A 13,024-nucleotide genomic window follows, 5' to 3' on the forward strand; every position below is an offset into this window, starting at 1 on the left:
CAGTTAGCCTAACGTTCAGCAAGGAGGCTGCAGCGCTCCATTATGGGATCTGTAGTTTAGCCTAGCGTTCAGCAAGGAGGCTGCAGCGCTGCATTATGGGATCTGTAGTTTAGCCTAGCGTTCAGCAAGGAGGCTGCAGCGCTGCATTATGGGATCTGTAGTTTGTATATTATTAGTGTCTATCGCCGGGCCATGCATAACCATAATAGTACATCTATATATAATGATCTCGCGGGCCGGATATAAATGTACGTCGGGCCGGATGTGGCCCGCGGGCCTTGACTTTGACACATGTGCTGTAAACGGACCAAACTTCAGTCCAGAGAACAACTGAGATAATCCATCCATATGAGATTAATCATTAGTATACTGCTGCATATATTGGGCTGTAGTTACATGGTAAAGTTTTAAAAAGTGCTTTTAGGGGCTTTTTCAGATTAAATAGAACACGATAAACAGCATTAAAAAAATGTTAAAAACACAACAAGCCTGATAAACAGAGACTAGTTTGAACCCGGAAACAGGGTTCATCAGTTCATCATTTAAAGATTGGCTTTCCCACATGATCTGAATGTTTTAGTGCAGTACAGTTGTTATTATATAAGAAATTTTAATTTTCTCGTGTAAACTGTATATGGTGTTAATTAGGCCTATACTACTGTACTTTAATGTCGGTCTTAAGGGTGGTACTTCAAGAGCCATATATTTTATGATGAGTACTACATCATAAAGTACCTCTGTGGCTCTTTAAGTACCTCTGTGCCTTGGCTAAAGCTGTTGTGTGTTTTGCCCTTTTTCCTGGCATAAAAAAAGAAAATTGTTTGGAAAAGTGATAAAATAACAGTGAAAGATCATTTTAAAATAAAATAGTTTAAAAAATACAATTAATTCAAAAACTAAAATGTTTTATTGTATTTGACTCAAGCAGCAATTAAAACATTTCTATGTTTTGAAACTAATCTCATAGCAGGAGGGACTATGCGCTTACCTGCTGCTCTCTGGCAGGTAGCTCCATGCCCTCCTGGGTTTTAATTGCACCTTAGAACACACATGCATCAACACTACAATGAGCGGGTGGAGGGAGGTTTGGAGTCTTCTCTCACCCCCATTCTCTGCGGCCTGCTGGAGCGGGGGGGCTAGGAGGAGTTGGCCGTCCAGCTGCGGTCTGGAGTGTGGGGCCTCCCTGCTGCTGCGGAGTCGGGGCGGTCTGCCTCTCCCCACCGCTGGGAAAAGGGTAACACCACCTCGGTCTGGGTGCAGTTCCCCCCTCCAGGGGCAAGGGTACCTAGACCCGGTTCGTAGAGTACGCTTGGGGAGTGTGATCGTGTGTACAGCGTCTCTTTATGTCTGTCTCCACGTTGGTTGAGTGTGGAGTAAGTGCATATGAGAGCATGAGGGTGGGGATGGATGTTTGTGTCTGTGTGTGCCTGTATGTCTGTGTCTATATGTCAGGTTGGGTATCAGACGCCACCTCTCTGGGGACATCTCAGGCCCTCCAAGGTTTGGAGGCCTATCTCCACCCACCACTTCCCCTGCCAGTGGCGGACTCCCTCAGGTGTCGGTGTGTTGGTGGTTCTTTGTGTCTGGGGGTGGGCGTCCGGGTACACACCGGCTCACTCCTTGGCGGCCGCTTATCGGGGCCTGGAGCCTGGGGCTCGCTCGGGCCACTTCAGAGGTGGGGTGCCCCCGGCCTCTCGGCCTGGGGCTCGGTCACTCAGGCACAGCTGGCTGCCGGCGGAGCTCACGGGCGCGTCACTGCAACTCCCCCTGGCTTCTGCTCCGTGGCTGCTGAGTGAGCCGTCATCTGGGACTCTCCTCAGCTCTTACTGGGACAGTGGCGCGGCTGCCCCTCTGTTGGTCTTCCTTGGTCTCTTGTGTTCTGGGGGCCTCTGGATGTCTGGAGTTTTGATCTCCTCCATACCTGCTTCATACCCTGGAGGACGGGGCTGTGGCTCCCCACACTCCCTAGCAGATCGTTACATGGAGAAACCTTTGGAATGCAAGCATGCTGATCCACACAGGTATGCACACAGGTGTACACACGGGTATTCACAGACGCGGACTACAGCTTTCTTGGCTGCTGCCTCAAAGCACATTGTACGCTGTCTATCTTGCGTGCTGCACAATATCGTTTATTATTTAGTATCTACTGATATCTACTGCTAGCTAGTTTATTGTGATGGTGCCGTTTTTTTTATTATGTTGCTCTTTGTTGTTTGCTTTCTCTTCTGTTTTTTTTCTCCATACAGGTGACCCAGGTGTTTTGTTTTTTTTGTTTGTTTTTCTTTCTTTCTTCTCCCCCTTCTCACCGTCTCTTCTCCCCTTTGGTTTTCTTTCTCTCCCTCTCTTTCTTTCATTCTCTCTCCCTGTCCTATCCCCCAGTCATGTCTGTCCCGTTTGTAGCAACTGAAAATAAAATAAATTCATAATTATAATAAAGGTCAATCAAATGGACCAATATGGCAAGACCATGATGATCCACTTGGTAAAATAAATCCGCTTGGCATCTTTCTTGGCCTTAAGACAACAATTCTGATGGCTAAAGATCCAAACGGGACACATAAAAAAAAAAGAAAAAAAAAAAGAAACTAATCTCATTTACTGACAGTTGGTTGAGACATTTGCTTTCACTGTTCATTATCAGTTATCAGGTACCATCTCAAACTCATGAGCATGAAACATTTCCTCATACCAGAACAGTTTACTACACATTGTACAGGATGCAGGAAACAGCAAGTAGATAAAAGGAGGAGAGTCAGAGAGAGAGGCTGTATTTGACGTACAAGTGTCTTTGTGAAGACAGACTAACAGATTGACCATGTCGCTCTCTGCAGTGCTGTTGCTGCTGCTGCATCTGACGGTCTGCAACTCGCAGAATATTGATTTCTTGCTTAGCAATTTAAATGGCTTTGTTGGTGCAATCAACTTCTATACAAAAGAGAAGTTTGTAAATAATTCTTCCTCGGTATGTACAGGTTTTTTTCTAAAATGTGTTTATATTTTGAAATGTAGGTTTTCTTTACTAAATTCCTATTCACTGTGACTCCACAGCTGACCATTCGCCTAATGGGGAACAATCTCAACTGCATTCCCGATTTCTCATTTGATTGCCAAAATAGCAACTGTGGGTATGTGAGCACTTTGGTACGCACGGTCGACCAAGAAGGCAGCGGAGAGTGGTGTCAGAATGAACTTAGGTCTGTTCAGCCATCTCCCATTAATGTGGTTGGTTCATTTGGGTGAGTGTACCTCGAAAATATATAAAACGAACTTATTATTCATATTGTTATCATTCTTACACACACACACACACACACACACACACACACACACACACACACACACACACACACATATATATTAGTCCATGTAGTGTTTTGCTATATACAGTGTAACACGCTGAAAACTGACTCTCACACTATTTTCTATTGAAGGGTCACTGGTGTTAATTGGGTGAGTGGCATCAAAAATACCATTGGATCATGGACAACTGCAGTAACATTCGACCTGAGGAACCGCTCTGACATCAACAAAGAAAACTCCTCACCCCAGTCTACCGTGATCCCATTTGTGAGGTGAGCCAACTCACTGTTTGTGTCTCTGCTAAAAAAGCAACAGCAGTAGCAGGACAAGAGTGACTGTGGCATTACTGCAAACTTCAAATCTGATATTGTTTCCACGTAGAAGACAAAACTGTTCACAGTATAAGGGCAAAGTCAAAAAATATAGACAAAAATATAGACTATAACTTGCTGCATGGTCAACTTTAACCGCTATTGCAACCACTGCCTCCGTAATAAAGTGGCAATAAACTAATTAAATGAACAAAAATAATTTACCAAAAATAGTTTCCACACTAAAACGTTTGCACTTAAAGGTTTTAATTGTAATCCTATAACTCTTTCCTTAAAGAGCTTCTCTTACAGTACCCCCAGGCTCCAAATGAGAGAAAAACAGAAAATGAGTATGAGTATGAAGATGTCATGGTCCTGGATAATTTTGACCCAGTGTTCTTAGTTTTTCTGTGGTTTTGTATTTTGTTCCTTATGTTCATTGGATTTTTGGTTTGGTATTTGGATTCCCCCTGTGTCCATGCTTTTATTGTGGTGTTTGTTCTGGTACCGTGTTCCCGTCCTTTGTGTTCTGTGTTCTCCTCATCCCTCGTGTATTCATCCCTGTTCTCTGCCTCTCCCTCTGTGCTCATCTCTGTGTACTGTGTTGTGTTTAAGATAAGACTTTATTGATCCCACAACGGGGAAATTTTTGCGTCACCTCAACTCAGGTACAGATATATGAAGGAAATACAAAAATACAATTAAGTACAATCAATGAAAAAAAGTAAGATAATAACTATATACACAGTATGTGATTATGGATATGGTTGGAAATATGGAAGACAAACTATATAGCTTGGAAGGTCATGGAAGGTCCATTATGCATGAAGTGGTGACTGTGGATGTTCACAGTGTCCAGTGACTTATGACATCGTGATTGAGGAGTTATAGAGTCTAACTGCTGTTGGGATGAATGATCTGCTGAAACAAAGTCGCAGGCTAACATTAATATTTATTGAAATATATTTATTCCTCCAGATATAAGAATGAATCTTTTCTTATGGACTCAAACACGTTTTGGTGAAAAACTGAATATGGAACAAGCAAAGCTTAATAATAAACAATATATATATGCTGTATAATACCAGTAGGCCAGCTCTAATAGTAATTTGGTATGGCTTCGCGGGCCAAATGTAATTAGGCTGCGGGCCAAATTTGGCCCGCGGGCCAGAGTTTGACACCTATGCTCTAAAGGCTCACGATCTGTAAATGTTGAATCCGAACCCGAACGTCTTATGAACTGTTGTACTGCCCAGAGGGTCAACTCAGAGACAGTTTCTCCTACGTTTGGACTCATATTTGAGAAAGATTATCCTTCGCTAGTGTTTCCTAGGTCTGAAAACTTGAAGTCATCATTTCCTGAGTTAGAGACACCTGTTTCTGTGCCCTTTACCTGTGTGTCTGCTGATGATGATTGTTTGCAGTTACGCTCACCACTGGGGCTTTAAAACCTGCCTCCTTAGATGTTAAAGCAGTAAAATCCAAGACTGTAAATGTTCCTGTGATAGCTCGACCCCAGTTCGTTACTTCTGAGCCATCATGGGGAAAGTCCATTCTGACGTATTTACTGATTCAAATTTTCTTGAGTCAGGGGGCACTACACCCACCACTGTTTTCACTAGGTTTGCTGCTTCCAGCGATCCGGAGGTAAAAGACTTTGTTTCATCTGCCTCTCCGGTGCACAGAACTATGTTTACATCGGCTATTAACCCCTCCTCTGACAGTATAAGCATGGTTAGCTCCGAAGAAAGTAGCTCTAAGACTATTGGTGCATCAGCTGATCACATTTCTCTAGAGTCTGTAAACACTGAAGGTGGTGCTTTAGTGCCTGTAAGCTACAGCTTTAGCACACTTAACACTATGAAGTCAGAGCGCTGTTCCTCTGTTTTCGGCCTCTGCCTACCCACAGCAGGTCTCGCCTGTTTTGCCACCCACCGGGTCGGCCGCCAGAACTATGTTTGCTGCCATTAGGGTGGGGGAGCTCGGCGAGCTGGAGGAGCGCGCATCACCAACTGCAGGGCTCAGCGAGCAGGACGTGCCGTGGGGGAATGAGGACCCAAAACACATGGTTCTGCGATGCAAACGGCACACTTTATTTACAGTGAAGGCTGTAAACACAATAACTCCCCATTGCTCCCTTGAATCCCGTGTGTGTGTGCTCCCCTCCCTGTGCATGCTGCTGTTCTGGTCCACTCTTCCACCTGGGGGGGAAACCACAAAAACAGCCATCAACACCAACCCTGGCGGGCATACATGAACTACACCGTCATACGCTGACACACACTAACTTGGGTAGACAACTCAATGATCCCGCGCCGGTGGGAGCTCCAACACTCTCCTAAGTAGCTCCCCCGACGAGCCCTGATCACCAACAGGTGTGTGGCAGGAACTTCAGGTGTGGCCAGTCTTCCTGCAGGGCCACCGCGGACGTGCTGCTGGTCCCTCTGGCTCTCCAAGCTGCGGCGCAGGCACGTCCTGCTCGCTGAGCCCCGCAGTTGGTGATGTGCGCTCCTCCCGCTCGCCGAGCTCTCCCGCCCTAATGGCAGCAAACATAGTTCTGGCGGCCGACCCGGTGGGTGGCAAAACAGGCGAGACCTGCTGTGGGTAGGCAGAGGCCGAAAACAGTTCAGGAGACCTACCTCTAGTCCATCAACGGGAACACTGGATCTCCGGCGGACGGCCATGGGTCCGGCAGCAGCAACGAAGCGGTTCGGGGGCCTGCCACTAATCCAGTGGCGGCGGTGCTGCATCTCTGGGGGCCTACCAAGCGTCCAATGGTTACAGCGCTGGAGCTCTGGCGGCCTGCCACACGTCCAGTGGTGGCGGCAATGCAGCTCCGGCGGGCGGCTATGGGTCTGGCAGCTGCGGCGAAACGGTCCCGGTGGCGGCGGCATTGCGGCTATGGGTCCGGCAGCCGTGGCAAAATGGGTCCGGCGGGTGGCCATGGGTCCGGTGGCGGCGGCGTGGCAGCTGCAGCGGGCTTCCACGGGTCCGGTGGCGGCGGCGTGGCAGCTGTGGCGGACGACAATGTAGCACAACACACAATCTACGATGTGCTGGCCGTGCTGCTGGTCGCGGACGTGCTGCTGGTCCCTCTGGCTCTCCAAGCTGCTCTCCCACTCGCCGAGCACCCGCTCCGGCTCGCTGAGCCCCTCCTGCCACGGCGCAACAACAGATGGTTGATCCGGAGGCGAAGATGGTGGTACAACGGCTGCAGGTGGTGGAGATGATGGTAGAGTAGTGGGTGTGGAAGGTGGAACAGATGACAGCTGAGTGACTAGCTAGGCAGCAGACTGAGTTGAGGGTGATATGGCTATCATGAAGGGTGGAGAGGATGAAAATGTTACAGCTGGCTCAACAAATACCAGGGGTCCAGAGGCAGCTGAGGCCTCCAGTTCGGCCTCTGGGGAAGCCCTGGGGAGAACCTCCGTCTCCATGTGGCCAGACTGGGCCAAAACGTCATCTGGGTCTGCATGCTCTGAGCTCCCTAGCTCCAGGCTCACAGTCTCAAAGTGAACATTTTCTGAGTTTTTGGAGGTAAAGCAAACAGTTTCTGACCCCACCGACTCTGAGCTAACGACTTCAGGGCTGTCTATGCAAAATTCTTCCCCAGAATTAGCACTCAGACCACATTCGTCTGTCAGTGGTCCAAAGACCTTCTACAGTTTCTCCATTGTTAATTGCCGTAGCGGCTATAGTCTCTATTTCCATGTTCACAGGGAGGGAATTTACAACACCGGCAGAGTCCATTTTACTCACTGTGGCGTCCAGAGCAGCTAGTCCTGAGTCTTCAACAAGCACAGGAGTGAGTGTAGACGTGGCTGAACGCTGCTTGCGAGGACGCCTTCTCCTCCGTGAAGGTGGGGTCGTGTGCATGGAAATCGTCCTCTGCTGTTCATCTGTGTTTTGATTTTCGATGACAGGATTTATTGAAACAATTGAGTCTGGTATACTCACTGCGGTAATGAGTGCTGTCAGACCGTCGCCAGCTGACCGGGCTGAAACCGCAGGAGTGGGTTGAGGTGTAATGGGGTGATGATGGCGAAGGCGACCTCCCTTCTGTAATGGAGAAGGGATGTCAAACAATTGTGCCGCAAGCATCGACGGGAAAGCCCTCTGCCAATTCGTGAAAAACCAAGCCTCTAGGAGAGCAGCCGAACTTTCCTTGCTTAGACCACCCAAGCCAAATAATTCAAAACTTGAGCTCTCCCTTAAACTAGTGACCAATTGCTTAAGTTTCTTAATGTCCAAAAAGTTCGCAGTGAAGGTAGTCAATGAGAGATAATTGTCAAAGAACACTACCTGTATATGTCTCTTGGGTGGGTCTACAGCCTGTATTACGCTCCGGCAGTAATCCCATAGCTGCGTGAGCGATCCCTCCTCCGTGGCAACTCCTGAGTTTGCTGGGTCCATGGTTGTTGGCGGGATCATTCTGTCACGGTCTGGCTGGCAGACCGTGGGAATATGGGGGAACGAGGACCCAAAACGCATGGTTCTGCGATGCAAACAGCGCACTTTATTTACAGTGAAGGCTGTAAACACAATAACTCCCCGTTGCTCCCTTAAATCCCGTGTGTGTGTGCTCCCCTCCGACGTCTGTGCTCGTGGTCCCCGCTGTTGTGTGCTCGCACACCCTGTGCGTGCTGCTGTTCTGGTCCACTCTTCCACCTGGAGCTCCAACACTCTCCTAAGTAGCTCCCCCGACGAGCCCTGATCACCAACAGGTGTGTGGCAGGAACTTCAGGTGTGGCCAGTCCTCCTGCCGGGCCACACCCATCAGGCCTGCATGTGGCTGTTCTCCATCCTCCAGCCACACATGTACACACCCACACCCTGCCTATACATATAACGAGTGGAACACAGACTAACACAGCATTGTGCAGAAAGACACACACATCACAAAATAATAATGATAATAATAATAATAATAACAACAACTGTCAAAACTGCTCACGGACCCCCAGTCCTCCAGAGCCGGGTCCGTGACAGTTCCTCCATGTTTGCTGTAATATTTAAGTAGTTTAGTGATGCTTTAAATTAAATCTCACTTAATGTATAAACTATACAATTTAAAGTTTTATTTTGAGACAGTGAACTGAATATTGCTATGTTTAAAATTACCTTGTGTGGTTTTTAACCAAAAATATTTCAGTTCCAGTGATCAGGCTGTGGCTGTATTTTGCAGATTTTAAGAGTGAATGCATGGAGCTGCACATTAACTTCACACTAAAGTGAATCCTGGAAAATGAAGATTGTATTTGTAATTCTTTCTCAGAGTTCCTTCAAACTGTCGGAGAGATTTCAGCCTGTTGATGTTTGACCCTGATGGGGATCAGGTTAAATGCAGATATGGAAACTCCTCACTCTCGGAGTGTAACGGCTGTGAGCCACCATCTGTCCTCAGCCTCTCATCAGTGAGCATGACTGTTAATCTAATGTTTAATGAGACAGAAGGATAGTTGTAATAATAAACATTTGCTCATTTGATCTCTTTTCCTTTTTTATTCCTCATGCAGTCCACTTGTACTCTGTCGTTCGCCCCCACTGCTGACAGTAATGTGGGCAACTATGGAGTACAGCTGCTGATGGAGGACTTTCCCATGAAGAACATCACCATGACTGGAGTCAATGGCACAAAAACAACACAAACACCTAACGATGCTCTCAGCAAAATACCGATCCAGTTTGTTCTGATAGGTACAAGTCCATATTTTAATAGATGGAGTTGAACCTGTAAAGATCTGATCTAAACTTAGAAATACTGTTCTAACTTCGAACTATGAATTCCACCCCGAAAGAAACTCATTGGTTTTCTGTCATCTTTCAGTGGATCCTCCTGTCTTATCCTGCACAGAGGGAGACTTTTTGCCCAAATTCTTGCCTCCAACCCCAAACAACAGAGCTCGGCTCTACACGCCTGTTAATAAGACTCTGGAAATCAACATCAGTGCAGAGGCACAAAACTCCACGTAAGTCAAAGAAAAACACATTTGACATTCTTGACATTGTAAAGTAAGGTTAACTATGTCCCACAGAACTGTTTTCAGGTTAGACAAGAAATACATTCACACATCAGTCGATTCCTGTCATGTTTCTGTTCATTGATCAAATCAAGATTTTATCCGTTGCGTTCTGTTTAATCTGTGCATCAGTCCTGCACTGGCACACAAAACAGGTTTAACAAGACACGTAAGAGCGTAACACAGTCAGATGTATACAAGGCTGTATGAGATATAAAGAGTAGGTTCAACACATATTTAACCCAAAGAGAAGTCAAATCTGTTTTAAGGCTATTTTGCTTTGATGCAACATGAGTAAATAAAAACTCGTGAAATTATGTTTAAGTAAAATTTGGCTTATTAACTCAAACCCTTAAAACCAAACAGAAGTGAGTCAGGTGAAGTCTCCATTCAAAGTGATGCTCATTCACAGACAAACACTTTGCTTTGTATGTTGTTGAAGAAGCTATGAGAATTAAGTTGATTCATTTTTTGTTTCTCTCTTCGTTGAAGGATCTCTGAGCTACTGTTCAGCGGACCATATGATGCAATTCAGAATAAAACTGGACCAGGAAATTTCACCCTGAGATGGACGCCGTCTAAATCACAAGACAATGACACCCTCCCCTTCTGCTTTGTTGTCCAGGCACTTTCCAAGTCAGTACCTTTTTACAAATTCATCCCTTAGAGCATGAGTGTTTGGCAGAAAGCACTTAAGCATAGACAAAAGAGCTTGTTTGAATGGGTGAATGAGGCGTGCTGCATAAAGCAGAAAAGCACTAAAGAAGAATCAGTCCATTTGCAATTTTGCAGCCATAAACTATATTGGTGAATGTTTAAATCTGACTTTATTAGAAAATTATTTAGACCCCAGGCCCAGAAGGAGTCATGGCAAGAAAATTAAATCCCCCCAAAAAGCCAAAACCCCTTCCTCTGCTTCCAATGACCAACCAAAAAGTTATTGGTTTGTCATCTAGAACCGTTAATCAAACACACCCATATTACTTGTACATATACTTTGTGTCATTAACAGAAAAGACGATCTTAAAATATAATATAATCTCATGGAAATAATGGAATCACTGTTCTGATTTATTTCCGTAGTGAAACCAAGTATCACTCAGACCTTCGATGTGTCAGCGTGACTGTTGGAAATGGTGTCCCAGCCAGTGCTTCAGCTTGTAAGTAACAATGACAGGAAGCAAATGTTAACAAATAAATAAAGTTGCTAAACCTGTGTATTTGTAAATAATTTTTGACATTGTTGCAAAATTCATTAATTAGAAATCAAAAGCTAAAAATGAACAACTAACCGCAATGAATTTCTCTTCATATTTATCTCCTTTCTTGGAGGCAGAAATGATGCTCAGACCTTATTTTATATTTAATTGCCATAAATCCAGAGGTGACATAAATATAGCTCTTAAAATTTGTGACAGCATTTGTCAGCCAATCAGGTCGACTAATAATGGATTGGATTTATATAGCGCTTTTCAAGGCACCCAAAGCGCTTTACAACACCACTATTCATTCACTCTCACACACTGGTGGAGGCAGCTACAGTTGTAGCCACAGACTGGGGCAGACTGACAGAAGCGAGGCTGCCATATCGCGCCATCGGCCCCTCTGGCCAACACCAGTAGGCAAGTAGGGTAAAGTGTCTTGCCCAGGGACACAACGACCAGGACAGAGAGCCCAGGGATCAAACGGGCGACCTTCCGGTTACAGATGCGATTCCCAACCCCCTGAGCCACAGTCGCCCGTTAATCTTTATGTGTTTTTAAATGAAAAGTCTATTTGGTTGGTCAGAAGTTCTTTAATCATTTTCTACTTGTTTTAGTTGTCCTGGTCGTGGGATCTTTCCTTTCAACTCTTATTCTTGCCTTCCCTTCCATGTAAGTATGTGTCTGCATATTTAGATCTTTTTTTGCCGAAATGTGACATTTTGTGTATTTTTTAAACATGTTAGGCCCATAAAATTATTATTGCTATTATTAACTTTTAAAATGAAACTAAATCAACCCCTTTGATCATCATTCTGATGTTGAGTTTTTGTCTCTTATCTCAGATGAAACTGGATAAAATCAGAGGTAAGTTCTTCTATAATCAGATTTTCTACCATAGCATCAATAACTGCTCTTTACCACTAAGTACTAATAGTACAACTGGTATTGCTAAAAGTAGCAGTGTTGATGTCCAGTGATTGAGCTACAGAAAACTATGAGCACACACAAAATGGTTATGGCAACCTCTGTAGGAGCATACAAATAATTCACAAAATATGCTAACACCACACAAAGCACAACTTATTCTATGAAATGGTCCAGAAATGAGTCACATCATACAATCACTAAATATCTAACATATCAATCTGAGGATTATCTCAAATGTAAAAAAAAAAAATTTCTACGAACGCGCTGTTTCAAATTTCCTTCTAGATTGAAGATGTACCTGACTCTGGATTGATGCAACGGTAGCGCCCTCTACTGTTACAACATGAATGTCATCTGACTCTGCACAAATAACTTTTTTCAAGTTTCTTTAAGTTTTGTTCCAACCAATGTAATCAAATTAAATAAGTACAGTAAAAAATATAATGTTAAGTGCAAGGTTATATATCTGAATTTATTTGATTCTGTCATTCTTTTCATTTATCAGTACTTTTAATCGGTGCTTTGGAACTGTTTTTTATTTTTATTTCACTATGGTTTTATTGATTTTACAATCTTTTTTGTTTATATTTGGAGTACTACTGTATTCAACATAAATAAACATAGTACTCGTCACCCAGTAAATCATTGTCCTAGTAAAGTGGGAATTATTGTTAATATAATTACTGGTTTCGTAACCTTGCTTTTCGAGGAATGGAACAATTACAAATCTTGAAATGTTGTAAAACTAATAATAGTGTGAAGAGCTGGCCTAATAACACTATCACACTGATATTTATCTGGAAACAAAATCCATCATAATATTTTTAAGCTGTTAATGAAGTATAACATAACATCCAAAATGGACTCATGGTATTTATTTATTTTCAGAGTGCTGTGCAAGTATGACTGATCTTTGAAGTGTCACTGTTGCAAACACTGATTGGAGTCTTTACTAATTTGTCCTCATTTGTTTCAGGCGATTTACTGAATTGATGTAAATTTTATTTCTGATAGTTTAGCTTGATTTATTTTACCAAGTTATTAATCAGATCATCTGTAACAACGCCTCCTATTAGTCCACAAACTGCTACACTTGAACCAACACCTACTAGTCAACCAAACACTACTCCTACAAGTCTTCCAAAAATGACATTCCCTGGAAATACTCTAACTTGGTGAATTAACAGTGAATTAGTCATGTGAAATAGTTAAAAATGTTAAACAAAAATTAATACATGTAAAACATGGCAGCAATCCA

The 13,024-nt window shown here is 44.1% G+C and overlaps 1 protein-coding gene across 1 annotated transcript; it reads left to right on the forward strand.

Moving 5' to 3' along the window:
• Positions 1 to 2,812: 2,812 nt before the first annotated feature.
• LOC308406471 (uncharacterized protein) lies at positions 2,813 to 12,580 on the forward strand. Its single transcript, XM_080897512.1, has 11 exons — positions 2,813 to 2,965; positions 3,052 to 3,239; positions 3,435 to 3,575; positions 8,890 to 9,028; positions 9,131 to 9,311; positions 9,442 to 9,583; positions 10,127 to 10,270; positions 10,718 to 10,794; positions 11,454 to 11,508; positions 11,682 to 11,703; positions 12,052 to 12,580. The coding sequence occupies exons 1-10, from the start codon at positions 2,819 to 2,821 to the stop codon at positions 11,683 to 11,685; spliced, it is 1,218 nt and encodes a 405-aa protein (XP_080753638.1). The 5' UTR covers positions 2,813 to 2,818; the 3' UTR covers positions 11,686 to 11,703; positions 12,052 to 12,580.
• Positions 12,581 to 13,024: the final 444 nt, after the last annotated feature.

The sequence above is a fragment of the Rhamphochromis sp. 'chilingali' genome, assembly GCF_963969265.1.
Source record: "Rhamphochromis sp. 'chilingali' genome assembly, chromosome: 1".
Lineage (NCBI taxonomy): Eukaryota > Metazoa > Chordata > Actinopteri > Cichliformes > Cichlidae > Rhamphochromis > Rhamphochromis sp. 'chilingali'.

Excerpts from the sequence above, each read along its gene's own strand:
- LOC308406471 (XM_080897512.1), top strand. The coding sequence starts at position 2,819 with ATGTCGCTCTCTGCAGTGCTGTTGCTGCTGCTGCATCTGACGGTCTGC. Across the intron at positions 3,576-8,889 it reads ACCGTGATCCCATTTGTGAG|AGTTCCTTCAAACTGTCGGA; the intron begins GTGAGCCAACTC and ends ATTCTTTCTCAG. Across the intron at positions 9,584-10,126 it reads GCAGAGGCACAAAACTCCAC|GATCTCTGAGCTACTGTTCA; the intron begins GTAAGTCAAAGA and ends TCTTCGTTGAAG.